This window comes from Pleurodeles waltl, chromosome 2_2 (genome assembly GCF_031143425.1).
Source record: "Pleurodeles waltl isolate 20211129_DDA chromosome 2_2, aPleWal1.hap1.20221129, whole genome shotgun sequence".
In the NCBI taxonomy this organism is placed as follows: Eukaryota; Metazoa; Chordata; class Amphibia; order Caudata; family Salamandridae; genus Pleurodeles; species Pleurodeles waltl.
This window is the reverse complement of record NC_090439.1, coordinates 777,198,887-777,220,719: the sequence shown is the minus strand read 5'-3', so window position 1 is coordinate 777,220,719 and position 21,833 is coordinate 777,198,887. Positions and strand designations below refer to the sequence as shown.

Below are 21,833 nucleotides of genomic sequence, written 5' to 3'. Positions count from 1 at the left end.
TTCTTGGAAAACAATCGTACTTGCTTTACTTTCAACTACGAAGCTGGAAATATTTTGTGAGTGCAATAATATTTGTAAAATATAAAATGAAGTTACACAATTTATTTTGCCCTTATTAATCCCCATAGCTTCTTTCCGTCCTCGCAATGGGAGATCTTGTTCACATTTATGATAGAAAATCTTCTTTCAACACTCTAAAATCAAGACTTAAACTTCTACTGCAGTTAGCTCCTCGTTACATGTTCAACCTCTAATTAATTACATATGAGTCTGACGTACCTGATAGGCAAACCAGTTCCGTTTCCAAAAACTTGAATACCCTCCCCACCCCCTCCCCTTCACTCTCACGACCTCCTGTTTCTAGTCGTCTTTCAGATACCGATTAGGTTGTGATATAGTTTCAACTCCAGCGTGATTTATGTGTTTATTTGGACTTTTATCACCTTATTCTCCCTGGCACTGGGTTGCTGCATGTAGTCGGCGCACGGGGAACACATCTTTGTGAAACTTTAGCAACCAGGAAATACTTCGTGTTGGGCACGCCCTCGTGCTGCAAAGCACCTGCAGGGGCAGCGGCAAGATTAGCAACTAGCCGCAAGGTGAGTGTGCGGCTGCTTTTGGGACGTTTAGCCTGAACAGGCCATGTTCCTGTATCTGCTTTTGTTGGGCCTCAGGTTGAAAGCTTACAGCACTTTTATGTGAGGCAGCAGAGCGCCTGACTGGAACAGGAAGGTATTTGCCAGGAAAGAGACGGGAACAGGAAAGCATTTGCCAGGAAAGAAACGGACAGTACCGGGCTCACGTAGAGCCCTTATTACAGGCCAGAGAAGAAGTGATGTAAGTGCAGGCCTCTTCTGGGCTGCTTAGCGCAAGGGGGGACATTTCTTTTTAACTGTGACATGAAGAATCACGAGGCGAAATTGTGGAAGCATTTATATTAACATGAGAATTATATATGAGTGCTGAGTCTTCAGAAAAAATGGATTTCCAGGACTTGTCGTTGTGTTTTGATGACTAGTAGAGCTGGTCTTCAAGACTCGTGCACCATACACAGGTATGAAAATTTAAATTCTTAATTTACACTTCTACTAGCGTGGAGAGGTGCGGCATCTATAGCCTTGGCCCGGCTTCATTTTTGAATTTCTGCACGTATAATGAGCTTATTTTCAGAATTGTATCTCTCTGTGCAATGTTATGGTTAAGAGCGGACTATAAAACAGTTGTAATGCCCTCGAAGATCATATACAACGTCACAGATCTATTTATCGTTTCTAAAAAGTTCACCTTGAACACACTATCGAAGGGACAGATGAGGGCCAAGGTTTCAGCTTCCTCAGTCAGCTCTGGTTTGTCATAAACACTGCCATGTTTCTAAAGGATGCCAGATTTCTGCTTCCACCTAGGCACCGTACCCCTGTCTGTTCAGATATCCTAGCGCTGAAAAGCCCTATGCTTAATATTGTATGCTCAAGGATACATTTTTAAAACTACATTTCAGAGGTGGTAGGACAGTGACCCATGTGTTGCTGAGTTTGTGGGACATTGCCCTTGTCCTGATCAGACAAGGAACCACTCGCACCCCTCTCCATAGGTTACTAACCAACCATATTTGACAGTGCTGCATCTGCAATGTTTATGTCTTCTTCCTGCATAACCACAAAGGACCATAAGTGAGATTGAGGAACCGTCCATCTAGGTATGTGGATAAATGATATCTTATTGAATCTGCAGATAAGACAAAACATAGGGGGGTCGGGTTGTTAGGGGCTGGGGTGGGGGTTTGGGGTAATTTTGTAATCAGGGCTGGTGGGGGGGTCGAGTTTTTAGGGGCAGGGGTAATTTTGTATTCAGGGCGGGTGGGTTATAAAGGGTGGGGGAGTCGGGGAAATTTTGTATTTAGGGAGGGTGGGAGGATGGGTTTTTAGGGGCGGGGTGGGGGGTTCGGGTAATTTTGTATTCAGGGCAGGTGGGGGGGTCGGGTTTTTAGGGGTAGGTGTGGGGGTTCGGGGTAATTTAGTTTTTAGGGGTTGGGTAGTTTTATTTTTGGGGTGGGGGTCGGTTTTAGGGCTCAGGGTGGGTGGGGGTATCGGGTGGTTTTTAAAGGTGGGGGTCGGGGGAGCTTGTGGTTTTAGGGGCGGGGTGGGGTGGTTAGGGTAATTTTATTTTTAGGGGTTGGGTTGTTTTATTTTTATGGATGGGGTTGGTTTTAGAGCTCAGGGTGGGTAGGGGGTATCGGGGTACTTTTTAAAGGTGGGGTCGGGGTACTTCTGTTTTTAGTGGCAGGGGTCAGGGTAAATTATTTTAGGGTTTGGGTTTTATTTTTGGGGATGAGGGTCGGTTTTAGGGCTCAGGGTGGGTGGGAGGTATTGGGGTAGTTTTTAAGGGTGGGGGGGTCAGGGTTCTTCAGTTTTTAGGGTGGGGGGTGGCATGCGACAACCACGCATGGCATTTCCACATATGCCAGTACTAGGCATGCCTTTACAACGAAAAATCATTGTAAAGGCATGCGTGGTAAAGGCATGCGTGGAAACAATGCAGTCGTTGTTCGCGTTGTTCAGGCATGCATGGTTGCAGCATGCGTGGTTCCATCATACAACCATAATGACAAGCCTCAGGTTAACAAATAATTCAATGGCACCAAATTCCCATTGCTCTTTTTCTAGGCTATTGTTGAGCAATCTACTGCTTTCTGGGATTTGGAATACTAGTTCCCTTCATTTGAACTAACACATTTGAAAAAAAAGATTAAAAAAGAGAAGGTCAGTGCTGGAGCGTTGCATCCTTAATTACTTGGAGTCATAGAGTGCCTGGTATTAGCCTGTGTTCAGGAAGGCCTACATAGACTGTATACATATGAAACTTCCTGAAGCGGACTTGAGGTTCCCAATTTTGGCACTTTGTGCTATCTTCTTAGAGGATATTTTAAAATCCAGTAATGCTGTAGTTTGGTGCTCTAGCCATAGCAATCAGGCAGTCTCCAGACTCTCTCTAACCAGGGCGGGGCCCATTAAATCTGTGTAAGTGGACAGGCTTGTGGAAGGGACTAAACTGAAGCAAGCGTGCAGGAAAGTGACATCACTCAAGCACAGCACCAGGATACGCCAGCACCAGGATTACAATTGGTGTATACCCTGACTATCGAACTCAAAATATCTAAGACAAAATATCAAAAGAAAAATATTGACAAGTAAGTCGAGATTTTCTATACCTAACTCCACATATATGTTCCTACATGGTACATATTTCTCTAAAGTATGTAGATGTGGATTTAGGAATAGTAAATCTAAACTTTCCTATATGCACTTTCATTTCATGATATTATCACTCAATATCCTGTCCTCGGTATTTACTACAATGTAGTTCGTGTCAGTATTCAGATGTACAACCATCATCACTTCAGCCCAAAAAGAGACCAAGAAGGGCTACACCTCACAATGTTTCTGTCAAAACTGCCTGACTGCTTTGGCTAGCGCTGACATCATGTTAGAGTGGCAGTCAGCTAAATGATGCACTGCCATTCAAATTGAGTGCCACTGCGGACAAATATTTTATGTTTGATATGAATCTGCAGCACACAGTTCGAGGATATCACACAGATTATTGAATTGCATGACAAATTATTTTAATGCAGTAATGGGGTAAAAGTGATGCATTTCTGTTAATCTAACTCCCCATGAGTGATACTTTTCAGGGCTGCTAGTATTCCTGGGCAAAAACTGGTCAATTTTTCCAGCCACTCGAAATAAGGGCTTTAGTCCATACTTTAGTTCCTTTTCTCTGTCGGTGGTAAAAAGAAAACAAGCATTTGCTATGCAATGGGTCTCTCATTTGCTCCAGTTAGAGCTATTAGTGTTGTAAACTCCTAACCGGACTTTTCTTGACACATAAACTGAAAATGAAAAGTACTACAGTTTCACATAAGCGAACCAAGGGCCGCCATGAGAATGAGCGTGAAGGAGACACACATAAGGAAAAAGAAGTTCGCTCGCAGTCAAACGCATGGGCAAGTGTGGAATTAGCCACGGGGCGGTAACCAAACCGCCCCAAGGTGGGACAAATGTAAAGCATTTACCAATGATAACAAAGGATTTTTGAAGGGCAAGCCCATGAATGAGCGATAGTGATGGGCGTGATTAAAAGCCCAAATAGATAACAACATGTCAGAAAAGCAGAGTTTGCGCACTGCTATGCTCAACCTAAAAATTGAAAAGTGCTCAGTTGCATTGCTCATTAAATTTGGGAGAATAATGTGAGAGGCATCTGTGGAGAGCATCAAGCCTCAGTCTCTTGTACTTCCCTTCCCTGTTCTATCTAGGGCTACGCTGTCCAGATATTCAAAGAGACAGTTGGAAAATGGCAGTGCTTTTTACAAAATCGGAAATAAGAATGAAATGTTGGCTCACAGACTAGCTTGATGACCATTATCCTTCGAGACCCACCATCTGCAGCACATAAGGCAGTAATCCAGTAAACATCACCAGCTCACTACAGTTCTAAAAGACAATGTCATCCTGTATTGCAGACATCAAGGCTTCTTGGCCGTGTTCTATCTTTCCTGCCACCCCTCCCACTCCTCACCCCCGGTGTCCTTAGTCAGTTAAGAATTAGTCAATGAGGGATTTGAGTATCCAGTTTCTAATGCCCCCTACCAAGCAGTTACACACAACTTATTCACCCCATAATACTTGAAAAAGAAATATCGCACTGATCACAATTGAAAGGAAACTCTCACTTTGTGCTAACGGGTTGAGTATATGATTATGGAGAATTTAGCAAGTGTGGAAAGCCATATAATGATACGTATCATCTAAATGCAAATATTAGTACAGTATACTGCAGGCCACTTTAGATATTTATAATATACTCCTTTAAAACCCACGCACACAATATACTATTTAATATTAATGTATAATTTTCATGATATTGCGTCTGATTCTCTACCTTCAGCATCCCCACTTTCCTTTTTGTTTTCTTTCCCTACACTCTGTTGTGTAATGAGTAGTAGTTTAGCTAAGAATATAAATGTGTAAAAGGTAAATTGAGGAATTCTGGTATTTGAGTATAGTTCTGAATAAGATTTACAAGAACGTTCCCGCCACTTTTGTGCTTTCTTTATTGAACGTTTCTATAATTAGCTGCATTAAGAATGCAAAAAAATGTATACACACATACTTCCGCGGTGTAAGGTTTTTTAATCTGTAATATATTCTGCTGCAATAACAGTAATGTGAAAACTATTTTTCATAATGGCATGTTTCTCAGCAATATTGCATCTGTGTCCTAAATTGTCTCAGTTTGCACAGTCAGAACTTACCGGCTTTATTTATATCTAGCTCTGATAGCTTCTGGGCTAATTCGCTGGAATTCGCGCTCTCCGGGGAATCAAGGATATCATGGAGGGCATTACGGCGGCCTGTTCTTCCTGATGCAATGAAATCTGCATAGGTAGACTCCACATCACTCATTGCTACCAAGTATCCACATAGCAGTATCTAGAAGAAATGAAAACTTAGGGGTAAGCGAAATGTTTCTACCTGTCTTTAAATGCCTTCAAGAATAAACACAATGGAGAGGAAAAGACACAAATAATTACAAACATTGGCAAAACCAATAGGTCTAGCATTATCCACCAGTCTTCTGGCAATCCTTGTTTGAAGGCAAGATAGAAAGTAAGAGAAAAAAGAATGTGAGATTTAAGGCAATAAAGAAGGTAAGAAGGAAAGGATAGAAAGAAATAACAAGAAGAAAGGAAAGGAGAAAAGAGAGAAAGAAAGTTGGAAAGACAGAAAGAAAGAAAGAAAGAAAGAAAGAAAGAAAGAAAGAAAGAAAGAGAGAAAGAAAGAAAGAAAGAAAGAAAGAAAGAAAGGGAATAACAGTGAAGTAAAGAACAGGAAAAGGGAATAAAGAGAAAAATAAAGAGAAAGAAACAAGAAAAGAAAAGAAAGAAGGAAAGAGAGAAAAAGAAAAAAGAAAAGGAATGACATTGAAAGAAAAAACGGAAAAGAAAGAGAGAAGGAAAGAAGGAATGAAAGAAGGCAAGAGAAAGAAAGAAGGAAAGAGAAGAAATAAAAAGAGAGAAATAATGAGAAAGAAAAGGAGGAAAGAAAGTAAATAAACAAAAGGAAAGAAACAAGCTAAGAGATAGAGAGGGGAAGAGAGAGAAAGAAAAAGGAATAAAAGAAGGCAATAAAAAAGGAAAGAGGAATAAAGAAAAACAAAGAGAAGGAAAGATAAGAATCCAAAGAACAAAGAAAGAAAAACACGAGTAAGAAAAGAAAGAAAGCAGTAGGAAGGAAGCAAATTAGGTAAGAATAAGAGAAAGAAAAATGTAAAAAGAGGACAACAATGCAGAACAGTTTCAAATGGACACAATCTGAGCTTGTATGCTGTGAAATAGCAACAGTCAGAAAAGCAAAAGTCTCCCAATTGAATTTAGGACGGCATAGGCAGGAGACAGAATCTAATAAAATGGAATGTGGACCAGAGGCGTCCTGGATCACACAAGGCTCTAAACACAAAGGCAAAACTAAAGTAATTATGCATTAAAAACAAAAAGACTGTCACTGAAAAGGAGCTAACTTGTGCGTGGGTGTGCTCCTTGTAAGAGAGCAAAATGCAGTCACTCAAAGTGAAGTTAACCAGTGGCCTGAGTAAGCTGACCCATTCCCCTATGATTTATGCTGTAGAGGGCTGACGCAAAATGTGAATGATACAACACAGACCAATGGACGAAAAGAGGTGGTTGATAGCTGTTGTAATGAAGGTCTGGAAACACTGGAATCTTGTTTGTAAATTTTGTTTAATGTAGCATCAAACCCAGTGACTGCTCTGGCCAGGTCCTACAGAGTAACTGCTCCAGAACATTCAAAACACATTAAGCCAAGACCTTCCCTGAAGTAAGCATGACATAGTAGACATTCTTATGAAACATCACACAGAACCTACACATTTAAAGCAACTTTACTACAAACGCCCCTATGTGTATTTGTATTATGCATATTTTAGTAAAATCAAAAGGCCTTGCCTAATGCCAGACCTAAAATGTGTTGAGCATCCAAGAGGCCACAATTTAAAACAAGCATTGGCAAGGAACGTTGCATAGTAATGGGAAGGAATACAGAAATAGGATGAGATTATATATTTATTTCTGTGGAAGCAAAGAACTGTAGAATACTGTTAGTGTAAGTTAAAAGGTCAGGCAACAGTTGCACTGTCAAGCAAGACCTAAAAATCATTTTAGGTTAATGACTGCCCTCCTATCATCTGTACTGCTGCCAGCGATGCTTTAACAGTATTCCAATGTCATGTGTGAGGACCCTGTAAGTTCAAACTTAAGTAAGTGGATAAATACACAAAACAATGACAGCTGCCAGGAGGGCAAGCATTTTTTGTGGAAGCACACAACTTCTGCCCAATCAAAATGTGATGATTATATAATTGTCTGGCAACAGCTATGCTGTCAAGGCAGTTCATAAAGAAATAGGGAACGTGTTTATATTGTACGTTTGATAAGAGCAACTGAAAAATGTATAAATACTAATGAAAGATCAGGCTATGGAAATGAAGTGAGTCAAAGAGTAAATGGAGACTGGTATTAAATACAGAGACAATTATTAATATAAACTATTAGATTGCTACAGAATGAAACACAAAACATTTTAAACAATGAAAAACTAATTGGAAAACAAGCTTTGGTTTGAAAGCACAGAAAATATATAGGTCTACTACAAAATTACATACATTTATGAGAAGAGGATTGGACATAAAATGAATTGGAAACAACAGAGTATCCAGATTTTATTTTATAATTAAGGATGACAACCTGAAGAATTAATAACGAGTTATACAATACAGCTTTACGAAAACAACAGGGAGATAAAACAAACTTTGGCAATACCAATAGTATAGACATTTGTGTAGTACATAAACAGAGACACAGAACTTGTTTTTGAAATACAACGGCTAGTGGGTTTCAGATTAATTGCATTCCAATTTGTGAACAGTATAACTTATTTGATAAGCCCATATGGTATTCTCTGGCTTAACTCCCACAGTCGCTGTACAGATAGATTGTGTTTTGGTGTGTGCTTCTTAAACATGGACCAACACACATCCCAGCACCAATACACAAGGACCGCTAAACATTGAGACACACTTAGACAGGCAGACACCTACGAGCATGCCCACAACACAAATGCACCGATATACCCAGGAAATATACAGAGACACATACAGTAGACACACAGTCACAGACAACACAGAAAATGCACACATGCTTTGACAGGTGTAAAAAAGGAAATATGAATGTTAGATACTAGTATGAACAGAGGGATGTCTGGTGAACAAACCAATAGGCAACCAGGCATACACAAGCGAACACTACTACAGAGCTTCAACCCTTTTTAGAGTTTTGCAGAATGGGATAACTGCTTTGAATTGTTGGTTCCCTAAACCCATCAATTCCATGGGCCACCCTCCTCATTTAGAGTTGGGGAAAGTGCCATGTTCCTGCCAGTTGAACCTCCACTGGCTCTGCTGGTGGACAGTTTTGATCCGGCAGTCCATCCACCAAAGGACAGTCATCGTCCCCTATTTTGAGTGTACTGACTCACTGATTTTCCCTCCCAGAAACAGTCACACGTAGTTGGTAAGATGAAGGCAGGGTGATAATTGGTACTAGAAAAATATAGACCTGGTGCCTCCCTAATCATTAGTATATCTGAAGATTACACTACACTTAGGTTTGAGAAAGGAGTGGACTGTCATTGCCTATTCAGTGCATGCCCTGTCAATAGAGAAATCACCCCCAATAGTAGTAGAGCATTGAGCTCCTTGAAATCATCACTTGTAGTTACCAATACAGTAGATTCATGACTCACAAGTACATTTTGGGCTCTTTGGTATAATCACTTATCTGTAGCGCACAATTCAGTCCCACACATGCTAAGTTAGCACTTTATTCACATTCAACTGCACTGTTTGCATGCATACATACTTTCTAAAAAATAACCATCTAATGTTATATATAGAAACATATATTTGATGATTATGTTTTTGCCAGTTATGCATCTATATTTTGTTTGAAGAGTTAAAATACCAAATTTGGCAACACCAATTTAAGTAATGGGCTTGCTTTTTACATTTAACTCTGAAGTATGCAATGGACTACACCATTCACAACTGTCTGAGATATGTCATTCAATTTCTAGCTTATCTGAGTGATATGCAATAAATCCTAACCTCCTTTGATACTGTTGAGACAAGTCGTTTTATCAAGCAGCACATCTCAACATGTCAATACATTATACTTGTGAAAGAGCATAGCTTGGCTGTGCCACTACATGTTTCAAACAAGAACGTGAAAGGGTGGTCATTTTCTGGTGGTCACAATTTGATTTTCACATTTTGTATAACATGATGAGTTGATTTTATATAATTTCTACACTGCAAAGTATGTGAATGGAGTGCATCTTTGGATATAATATTTAGCCAATGTTTTATGAATAACTATTTGAAACTAATTCTTTAAAAGTATTATTTTGCATAATTATTTTGTATATTCTCACATGTAGTGTTTAGAATGAATTTAATCTGGAAGTATATTCGTGTTTTATTACTTTGGCTGGAGTAAAGGTCTACACATATAATTTTCTTTTTACAGTTAACTTTCAATATGAAGTTGTTTTTCTTAAAGGTTTCTTTCGAGATGCAGTTGTTATGAGCAGAGACGGAGTCAACAAGAAGCTTATTGTGTGTGATAGATAAGAAAGACTGAGACGTACTATGCAAGGACGAAGAAGAGTATTCTGGAAGCTTGGCAGTTGGAACCCTTTTGAAATCACAGAGACCAAAGAGTATCGAGATCAGGTGTACTAGGGCTTTAAAGGTGTAACTTCCAATTAAAATTAATTGGGGTTTCAATTGAGAAGCTTCAACTGTGATGTCATTGTCTTGGGAAAATGTGATTTAAGGAACGGTAGGTTAGTGAGAGATTAGATGCTTTCCTACCTTTAGAGCTGAATGGACCCTTCTGAGGTACAGACCTCATATTTTGTACGTTGCTTCATGCCACCGCACCTCTCTTAACAGAATATTTTACTGAATTTCTGTTTGCAGACCTTTCTCAAATACTCTTTAGAATCAGAATAGTCAGGTTTTAGTTTAAATGACTAGGCAGCAGAACTTGGTTTTGGTGAGCAAGAACCTCATGCTTTTTCTGATTTTCTGCTTGATGGCAATCATAGTTTTAGGGGGTCCTTATGAACACAGCGGTAAACATGCTTTTTCCGTAGACTGCCAGCCCCCTTGAGACCCCGCCGGCCGCACGTATGAAAGGCAGAATTACAGCAGTATTTTGTGTGTTCCTTAATTGTAGAAGATAGGATTCACTTTGTTGCATTGCAGACCACTCCTAGACATAACACATTCCTTGCTTGGTTTTAATGGTTTCTTTAGAACTGGCTATGGACAGTGTTAGTTTTCTGGCAAGAGCCTAGTGTGATCATAATACACAATACAATTTTCATAATACACTGTACAAAATACAATATATGGTTATATTTTTCAGCAGTATTAGCTAGAAGGACTGATGAGGCATAGTAGTTCTGATCTGTGCACGTTTTTTTAAATGTTAATTGTGATGTATTGACATTGTGTATTTTATGTGTTTGAGTGATGCTTTTATTGTAGGCATCCAGATAATTGTTGAAGGCAGTCACATTTTTTACTAGGGCGTGAGGTGAAGCATTCAATGCCTCACAGAGAGAGGTACAGGAAAAAATCACTGGCAATGCCAACATCTCTTGTTTAAAAGTGCTAACACATCCAAACACAAGCATGTACAAATGTAGATTTCTGCCTGTCTGTATGTGTATGAAACAGCACTTTAAATCTCTCCGTATTGGCATAGTAAGTGCTTGTTTATAAGTCAGCCTTAAAACTATTACAGTTGTCAAAAAGACATATACACAAACTCCATTAAACCGATTCTAATAAATAAAAAAATAATCTAATAAATAGATTAGAGAAAGAGGAAAAACAGAATCAAAGAAAAATGCACACACTGGTGCATGCAGGGAAGGTGAGTGTGGGCAGATAAAGCGCTGTTAAAGAGACAAAAACACACAGGACAGAGAAAGCAAATGTGAATCAAATATGACTCAAAGAGAACCATGTGCTTAAGTATTTGCTAACTTTCATTGTTAGAAAGCTTATTCAGACTCAACAGGTCCCCCAATCTTTTTGAGAGGTAGCACTGGAAAATTCTCATGGCCTCAGTGTGATGGCTTAAGCATTACATTTTCACAAACTTAGCATAATGATGGACACCTAAATTGATCAAGGCTGGTAATCATCAGGGCATCCTAACAGGACACTGGTATTCATAGGCAGGCCTTTTGGCTTTGCCACTACATTTGACATGTTCACATCAAAGCCCTCCACTAAGAATGTGAAGGTTAGTGCTTTCTGCAAGTGAACCCCTCTAGACTTAATTGGTTGCTTTCCTTTGTGTACCAAACACCATCACCATTGATTTAGAGGAGTTGTTAATGTTTTATTTTCCCTCTAGGAAATACATATTAACATTAGAAGTTATTGAAAGGCACTGGTAGTCCCAACCAGGAACATGGAGCATCCTCAAATCAAATTGGCACCTTTTTGTCTTTGATGGCTATCACTAGAGCTGTAAACATTTGCAGGGCCCATAAGAAAAACTTTTGCAAAGCCTCTCTCTGGTTTGTAATCTAAGGAACACGTTATAATAGGAAAAGAATATTTGCGCTGGAAGGAAAAAACACATTACTTACTGCATACCAGACCATTTTTTCAAATACATATTGTTAGTAACAGCAGAATGGCCCCGCAAAACAGAGGCTCTGGGCAAAGTGTTGCCTTCGTCCTTAAGGACTGGATGCAATGATAGTGTATTTGGATTCCTTCTAGATTGCCCAAAATAAGACTGAAACCTTCCAGTGTCACGATGCCAATGTGTATTTAATATATACATAAATGTTGTTGCATGTCTCCTTAAGAGGGCCCTGGTTAGAAGGAAAAACCCCAAAAGCAGTAAAACATTAACAATCTTGATTTAGCTGAAAAGCAAGGCACCAACCCTATCAGAACTAAGGCTGAGAAAGAGCCCAGCACAGATCTTTCAGAACAAGATATCCAGTTATGAATCCAGCTATAAAGTAGATCTAAAACCAGGGACAAAAGCAAGGAAAATAAGGGGCAAATACTTTGTGACACACCGATCCCCTATCAGTGAGTTCTTATGTATGGTCTAAAAAGTAAATATATTGCAGGAGATAGAATAGCTTTGTCTTGGATTGGGAATATGAGGCAGCAATCATGAAAAGTCATCTTCCTATGAAGGGTTATATAAAGGGTTGCTGCACCTGCATCTTCAGAGATAGCCTCTTGATTGTATAAGAAGAACCCCACATTTGACTTCCTTCCCTTGGAAACTTCAAATGCCCTTACCGCTGCCCTTCAAGGTTCGCTCTGTATGCAATCCAAGGAACACCTCTCTGGGCATCTACAGCCACAGAACTGCCAATGCTGTTTAAGTGGTGAAAGGAAAGATGGTTTTACATGCGCTGGGCATGGGAACTGAAAATGCTCTGCCTTAACACACACTGAGCTGAGCATGGGAGACCAAGGATGGTCAGCAGTCTCATAAATACACTGATAAGTTCCTGGCACAGATATAACCATATGCCCCACATCTGGAGTTCCAGATTTTATCAGGTTGCTGCTGATAAAAAACAGTTACCCAACAGTGGAGCATGAAATGAGTTAGCATGTTACTAAGAATACTTATCAGGTGGATAACCTATCAAATTAATTAGAGATTGAAAGCAACCTTGAAATATTTGAACATCGTAGATTTCTTAAATCTCATTGTCTGTTGTCATTGTACTGTAATTGTTGGAGGTTCAGAAGCTAGCTGGTGATACCTATGAGGAACATAAGGTTCCAATTGTAAACAATGTAAAACTGGAGGTATTCTCTAAGCATGAGGCAACTTCAGGTGAAAAGCTGCAGGTTGGATGGTGAACCACTTGCTGAATCTCAATGGCAACAAAACTTTAATTGTGATCATCAGAGGTGACTGTACTGCTTCCACTGTACTGTGCCACTGATTTCTCACTCACCTCCAAGAGAACGTTACCTGACCCAGCATTGAGGGTGAAGAATCTTGCAGTATTTTACGTTAGTAGGTGAATTCCAATCTAGAACAAATGAAATCTTCTTGGATCCATATAACTGCCAGAAACAATGAGTCTGAATCCAATATGCTTTGACACCTTCTCAAATTCACAATTTTTAGGTTAATAAGTCATATGATGTTACTAGAGTCCTGATAACATTTAATTTACATGCTCTCTGTATATTATATTTTGATAAAACGCAATACATAATCCAGGTATTGTTATGAAAAGTGATTTAGAGTATCAGAGAAGATTGAATTGATAAAGCATTGAAAAATAACAGGAGCAATGCATATACTGAAAGGCCTCACTAAATTTTCAAAACTCCAAAACTGCACACAGAAAGTCAATGTCCCATTGTTGACTTCTTTTACATGTAGAATATGATAGGCACTTTGCAGGTCAAGGTGAACATTGTACTCTTTCCAAATGGCCTTTGCTAAGGTGTAAAGGATATCTGTCTTTGATTGTAATTTGATTTACAACTCCACAATCTACACAAGGACTAAGATTTTAATCTTTCTTTGGAATAAAATACAGAGGTGCCCCAGCTGCAGATGAAGCATGCACAATTAATCAGTTTTTAAAGTATTCCCTTAAATAGGCTTTTGGTATCCCTTTCTCATTTTCCAACAGAGAATAGATGCAACCAAAAGGTATTAATGCACAACCATGCTCTTAGCAAGCACTGGGGTGGCACAGACGGGAGGTTAGCCAAAATTAAATTTGATGTGGAATCTCTTATTTCTTCAGTTGGTGCCCAATGACCATCTGAAGCATAAGAATGAACGTGTCAAAACTGTGTTGATAATGAAACTGCTCTAGTAGCTGAACTGACATATGGATTGTTGCTGCTCAACCAAGGAATTCCAAAATCTGAGCATAATTTGAAGACAATACAACAAAACAAATCAATATATAATTTCCAAAAAACCTGCAATATGACAATATGTTGTTTTCAAGAGCTTTATCATGATCCTTTAACAGTCCACATTCATTACTATGCAACAGTGCCGGAACATTAATAGTCTTCCCTTTTTGGGTCTTCAAAACGAAAGACATACACAATAATTAGCTATCAAAACCACTCATGGAAGAACCAGTACAGGGAAGTCAAGGTACAGCTTCTCTCTTCTACTACAGTAATGTGAGAAAGTAGCCTCTTTCTAGCATGGTTACCCCCAGTTTTGGCCTGTCTGTCAGTGTGTTTTTACTGGCTCACTGGGATCCTGCTAGCCAGGACCCCAGTGCTCATAGTTTAAACCCTATTTGTCAGTGTGTTTTTACTGTCTCACTGGGATCCTGCTAGCCAGGACCCCAGTGCTCACAGTTTGTGGCCTAAGTGTGTGTCAGTATGCTTGACTGTGTCACTCTAGTTCTGCTAATCAGAACTCCAGTGCTTTTACTCTCTCTGTTTACCAAATTGGTCACTATAGATTAGTGACTTCATATTCCAATTCTGACTGGCACACTGGACCCCCCTTATAAGTCTCTAGTATATGGTACCTGGGTACACAGGGTATTGGTTTTCCAGGAGATCCTTATGGGCTGCAGCATTTATTTTGCCACCCATAAGGAGCTCATACAAATCTTTTATCAGGACTGCCACTGCAGCCTGAGTGAAATAGTGTACACACTATTTCACAGCCATTTTTCACTGCACCAGGTAACTTATAAGTAACCTATATGTCTAACCTTCATTTACCTTCATTTAGCACATAGGGTAGGTGCAAAGTTACTATGTGTGAGGGCACCACTGCGCTAGCAAATGTGCTCCCACATTGTCCAGGGCCAAATTGCGAATGCAGGACACCATTATAAGCGTGCACTACATATATGTCAATACATATATGTGGCTTCAGAATGGTAGCTCTGAATATGGCCATGGGAGGTGTCTAAGATCATGGAATTAAACCCCCAATCCAAATCTGGTATTGGGGGGCCAGTCCCATGCACCCTGGGGGCTCCACCATGGACCCCCAGTACTGCCAAACAGCTCTCTGAGGTTTCCACAGCAGCCCCAGCTGCTGCCGCCTCACAGACAGGTTTCTGCCCTCCTGGGGATTGAGCAGCTCAATCCCAGGAAGGCAGAGTAATGCATTTCCTTTAGAAGAGGGGTTTTACACCCTCTCTGATTAGAAATAGGTGTTACAGGCATGGGAGGGGTAGCCTCCCAGAGCCTCTGGAAATGCTTTGAAGGGCACAAACGGTGCCCTCCTTTCATAATCCAGTCTACACCAGTTCAGGGACCCCCAGTCTCTGCTCTGGTGCGAAACTGGACAAAGGAAAGGGGAGTGACCACTCCCCTGTCCATCACCACCCCAAGGGTGGTGCCCAGAGCTCCTCCAGAGTGTCCCTGGCTTTAGCCATCTTGGATTCCAAGGTGTGGGGACCCTCTGGAGACCTCTGAGTTGCCAGTGCCAGCAGATGATGTCAGATACCCCTCCTGATCGGTGCATACCTGGGTAGGTAGCCAATCCCCCTCACAGGGCTATTTAGGGTCTCACCTCTGGGTGTTTGCTCAGATTTGGTTTGCAAGACTCCTCCAGAACTCCTCTGCATCCTCTGCTTCAGCTTCTGACCGTCGGATCAACCGCAGACTGCTCCAGGAAACGCTGTAACTGAAGCAAAGTATCAAGGAAGGCTACTGTGACCTGCAACTTCAGCTCCAGCCAGCAATGGCAACAGTTATCAATGTGTGCTTACTCTGAGGACTGCCTGTCTTCGTCCTGCACCAAAAGGACCAAAGGAATCCCCCGGGGAGGGACGGAATCTCTTCCCTGTTTTAGCAGGCACCTCTCTGCGATGACAACCAGTACTCTGGGACTCTTCTCCTGTCGACGAGCATGATCCCTGGCACACAAGTGGTGGACCAAAGTGACCCAGACTGTCCAAAGGTCCAGTTGTCCAAATTTGGTGGAAGTAAGAGCTTGCTTCCCTGTGCTGCGACAGTACCCCTGTGCACCGCGTATTCTGCAGCTCTTTGGGCTTCTGTGCACTTCTTCCAAAAGTTCTTCATGCACAGTGTAGCCCAGGTCCCTAGCACTCCATCCTGCGACGCACAGCTCTCTGAGTTGTTCTCCGGCGGCGTGGGACCCTCCTGTGTACTGCTGCGATGACCGCACTTTGCAACTCCTTTGTCCCCATGTCCTGGGACTCCCATGGGTGCTGCTTGGTCTCTGGTGTGCTGAGAGCCCCCTCTGTCTCCTTAGTCCAAGTTGAGACCCCTTGGTCTCTCCTGAGCCCGGGCAGCTCCTCTTTGACATAAACCGCGTTCTTGTGTGAACCAAGGCTTGTTGGTGTAATCCAGCGACGCAAACAGCCTGCGTCCAATGACTCGACATGGGACATCTCCTGCTCCAATCTGGAACCCGCAGCTGTCTTCTTTGATGCATTTCTGTACTTTTCTTCCAACCGGAGAATCCACTTTTGCACCTTCTTCCAGGTTGGCAGGGGCTCCTGTTCTTCCTGGACACTTTTTAGACTTCTGGACTTGGTCTCCACTCTCCACCGGTCTTGAGGTCTAGGAATCCATCGGTGGTTGCTTGCAGTCTTGCTTGGTTCTTGCATAATTCTTCATCACGACTTGTAGTGTGTCCTGAGGAAACGTGCTGTACTTTATTCCTGTTTTCCTGGGCTCTGGGGTTCCTTTAAACACTACACTTGCCTTGGGGGGAATTCGTTATTCGTATTCCACTATTTTAGTATACGGTTTGTGTTGCCCCTTAGGCATTTTGCAATCTATTGTGTTTTTCACTGTTTGCATTATTTTCTGACTGTGTACTTACTTGATTTTGGTTACTAGTGTATATATTGTGTAAAATACTTACCTCCATGAGGAGTATTGCCTCTAAGATATTTTTGGCATTGTGTCACTAAAACAAAGGGGGTCATTCCAGCCTTGGCGGGCGGCAGGAACCGCCCGCCAAGCGGGAACCGCCAGAAGACCGTACCGTGACCGCGGCGGTCATTCTGGGGTTCCCACTGGGCTGGGGGGCGCCCGCCAAAAGGCCACCCGCCAGCCCAGTGGGAAACACCCTTCCACGATGAAGCCGGCTCCGAATGGAGCCGGCGGAGTGGAAGGTGTGCGACGGGTGCAGTAGCACCCGTCGCGAATTTCAGTGTCTGCGAAGCAGACACTGAAATTCAAAGTGGGGCCCTCTTACGGGGGCCCCTGCAGTGCCCATGCCATTGGCATGGGCACTGCAGGGGCCCCTAGGGGCCCCACGACACCCCATACCGCCATCCTGTTCCTGGCAGCTGAAACCGCCAGGAACAGGATGGCGGTATGGGGGTCGGAATCCCCGCCGCCATGGAGGATTCCCATGGGCAGCGGAAAGTCGGCGGTACACCGCCGACTTTCCGTTTCTGGCCGCGGCTGTACCGCCGCGGTCAGAATGCCCAAAGGAGCACCGCCAGCCTGTTGGCGGTGCTCCCGCGGACCCCGACCCTGGTGGTTTTTACCGCCAGGGTCGGAATGACCCCCAAAGTATCTTTATTTTTGGTAACACTGGAGTATTGTCTTTTATTGTGCATAAGTACTGTGTGACTATAGTGGTATTACAGGAGCTTTGCATGTCTCCTAGTTCAGCCTTGGCTGTTCTGCTATAGCTACCTTTAGACAGCCTAAGCTACTGGAACACTGCCTACGTTTCACTAATAAGGGATAACTGGACCTGGTATAAGGTGTAAGTACCTTGGGTACCCACTACAAACCAGGTCAGCCTCCTACAACTAATGCTTGTAAGTTACTCACACACTTTTGTGGATGAGTAGGACAAGCATGAATACAATATTCTGAATCTCTGCAAAATAGGAACAAACCTGCCTTTTTTCTGTGTTCCTTTCATCCTCGGTCAAGGGATCCCTAGCCATTTCTGGCCTTCATGCGAAATGTTTTTTAGTTGAAAGACCCACTGCAGACCTCCATCTTTTATTACATCATTCCTGAAGCCAGCATTCTGTTAACAAATCAATCAATTTAGCTAATGCAGTAGGACAGTGAGAATGAATCAACCCATGCTTCATCTTTTGTTTCAATCTATGACAAAATAGCAGTCTTTACGTTCATTCCGCCTTCCTAGATATGACATAATGTTCCTTCAGCATAATGCTCTAAATCTGGGTATTCAAACATCGTCAAAAATCAAAGTAAAAAGAAATCATTATTTTCCAAACAAGAATCAAAGGCATCAAAAAGAGAGGAGACAAAGCTAGGGTAGGACCAGCAAAATAACTAATCACATATGCCACTTTTCCTCAATAAACTGTGTAGGGCGGAAAGCAAAATGCGCTGTGAGGAAATTTGAAAATTCCCATAACTTCAGTGGGTCTCCCAAAAAACATGGGACACTTGAATGTGGTACTGAGATATCAGTAAACCTCAGTGCTAAGCTGTGCTTTGAGTTGAATTTTCAAGGCAAAGATGTTGTAACTGTTGTGCCAGAACTAATGATCCATGGTATGAATAAACTTAATATGTTGTTGGCATCACAATCTGTCAAGGACTGGATGCTGTGAAGGTCCATCAAATTTCTTTCTTAATTGCTCGAGGGAAGGGCTATTCACAGTAACAACAATGCCATCTTGCACTTAATATACATGTGAAAGGCATCAAGTGTCTCACCAACAGGGCCATAGTTTGTAATAAAAAAAGCATACTAAGGGTAGGAAAAAGAGATCTTAGCAATCTTGGTTCTTCCTAATTGAAGAAGATGAATTTATACAGGAGTGGAAAGGCAAGGCAACAAAACTATTCTGAACCATGATCGCAAAAGAGCCAAAACTAAAAATCCAGACAGGAAGCCAACAACCAAACTTCAAAAAACAGAGACAATTATAGTAGAAAATAAGTGTTGAACTCGCATTCATCTTAGTAATGTCTGCTTACATAACGTTTAAAAAGAAAATGTCAGCACAGGAAGTAGATTAGCTCCACCTTGGTTTGAGAACTTCAGGCAACAATCACCTGAAAACCCATCATCCCGGGAAGGGTTTTATGTAAGGCTACCCATGTCTACATTATCAGAGAAATGGCATCTTGCAGGTGCAGGGATATGAACTCAGTTTTGAAATCCCTTTTCCCATGCTGGCTTCCATGCCCTGAGTGCCGCCATTCCAGGTCACTGCTCGCATAAGCCATGGAACAGGCATTCTGGGTGTCAGATACATTATTTGCAGTGAAGGGAAAGATGCCTTTCTGCAAGATGAACACAGGGACTAATGTTGCACTCCCTCATCACGTGCTGAGAATGGACACCAGGAACACACTGCCTTCTCATAACTGCAAGCTGCTTCCTCCTCAGGAAACTTCCTCTACAGATGCACCACCTGGACAACATATTCCATGACAACATACATGACATCATAAAGGGTTAAGAAAAAGTTGCCAGTATGTAACGTGCAAAGCTTGGATTTCATGAATCAATTTCGCTTCACACCTACATCTGTGTTGAGCTTCCCGGAGAGATTAATGAAACAGACATCACCATGCTCTGGAGTTCGGCTAGGAGTAGTTATAAAGTAGAGGGAAATGCCCCCCTTTACTAAACATTCCCAGAGCTGCTCACAGCCCATGCAAACAAAATTACAGAAGTTAAGTATAACTGTGAGAAGAGACAACGTTCTCTTGCCTGAAAATGTACGGACATGCTTCTGCAGAAGGTTATTTGAAATACCGAGGACCAACACTGTTCTGGGAGTCAAGATTTATTCGTATTTTTAAACTCCCCGGCACCCTACAGATTCTCTTATATGATTACTGTGAACCCCTATTATGAGTTATACAAGCAAGACAACTGACTGCCAACCAAAAAAGGCACATCGGTGCGGAGGTCCGGAACTAGGGGTTCCGACCTCCAGCCCCCAAAGCACAGGAACAAACCACTGACCGTATTACAAGCCCAAAGTCGCAGTGGCGGGCACTCATGATGGTTAGCCAATGGCAATCCGAACCACGGCGGAACACAACCACACATTAGATGGCTTTAAAAACAACACAGCTGACACACATTCCACACTGGACACACCTGCAAAGGGCACTATAAAACACACCCCTTTTCACACTACAATCCTCTACATCACCAACACAACACACTGAAGCCAGAGCTAATTATTCAACACAGCAGCACAGATACTAGGCACCACGTTTTTCTCACCATCTCTTTTCACACCCAGCACACACTTTTGTCTAGTAACACCCTTTTGCACCACCCCTCTTTAGTAAGTTACTGTCACATTTTTTTTAATTCACATTCTAAAAATCCATGTTTTTCTGAGGATGAGTTGAGAGTCATGGTGGATGAAATCATAAGAGTAGAGCCACACGTGTTTGGAGCACAAGTTCAACATACTTCTCTCAGTAGGAAAATGGACATGAGGGACGGGATAGTTGACAGTGTGAATGCTGTAGGCACCACCCTGTGCACAAAGGAGGACATCAGCAAGAGGTGGAGCGACCTCAGGGGCAAGGTCCATTCCCTAGTCTCCAAACACCAACTTCAGGCCAAGAAGACTGGCGGTGGCCCTGCCAGTAACCCATCACATCTCTTTCTTTAGGAGGAAAAGGTCTTGGCCATCCTGCATCCTGGGGGCTTGCCAGAAATACCTGGGGGAGTGGAGTCTGGTAAGTTACAACACATAACATGTCATAAAAATGCAATGTCATGCATGCCCACAGCTCACCTTTACTGTCACTTCACTCACCAGCCCAATGTTGAATTGTCCTAAGAGCCTTGTTTGTTAATTGAAGTGTACTCACCTGGGGGGAGAAGATTGTGTGTTGTGTGTGTGTACTACAGGGAGTTATATGATTGCAACTCCCAGCAGGCACAGTTCTACAACTCCAACTACCAGACCAGTGTTTCCTTCTCCAAATGCCCTTGTTTGTCAACTTCCAATTGATGTGTACTCACCTGGGAGGATAACATTTGTATAGTGTGTGTACTAGAGAGAGTGGCATGACTTCAACTCCCTGGAGGCTCTGTTACTGTAATTCCAAACACCAGCATAGTGGTCACTTGCCCATATACCCCTGTTTGTAAACTTACAAATGAAGTATACTCACCTGGGGGATACCATTGGTACAATGTGCGTAGTACAGGGAGTGACATGACTGCTAAGACCAGGAGACTCTGTTACTGTTATTCCACTCAGTCTGCCAAGTGTCCTCTTCTCCAAAGACCCTGGTGTGGTAACTCACACATGAAGTGTACTCACCTGGGAGGATAACATTTGTATAGTGTGCGTAGAACAGGGATTGACCTGACTGCAGCTTCCAGGAAGCTCTGTTACTGTCACTCAAGACACCAGTCAAGTGTTCTGTTCTCACAATACCCTTGTTTGGTAACTCACAAATGAAGTGTGCTCATCTGTGGAGATAACATTTAAGAGGTGTGTAAAGTAGAGGGAGTAGCATGACTGCTAAAGCCAGGAGGCACTGTTTCAGTATCTCCAAACACCAGCACAGTGTTTCCTTGTCTAAATACCCTAGTTTGTCAACTCACAAAGGAGGTATACTCACCTGAGAAGATACCATTTGTATGGTGTGTATACTACAGGGAGTTACATGACTGCTAAGGGCAGGAGACACTGTTACCATTACTCCACTCAGCCAGCCCA

General features: G+C 42.1%; 1 protein-coding gene across 1 annotated transcript in view; it reads right to left on the bottom strand.

The window, feature by feature from the left end:
- PKIA (cAMP-dependent protein kinase inhibitor alpha) overlaps window positions 1-21,833 on the bottom strand; it is a 233,989-nt gene that overhangs the window by 21,913 nt on the left and 190,243 nt on the right. Inside the window, exon 3 of the mRNA XM_069220391.1 lies at window positions 5,315-5,492. Coding sequence (XP_069076492.1) covers window positions 5,315-5,465 — 151 coding nt within the window. The 5' untranslated portion in view covers window positions 5,466-5,492. The remainder of the gene's footprint in view (window positions 1-5,314; window positions 5,493-21,833) is intronic.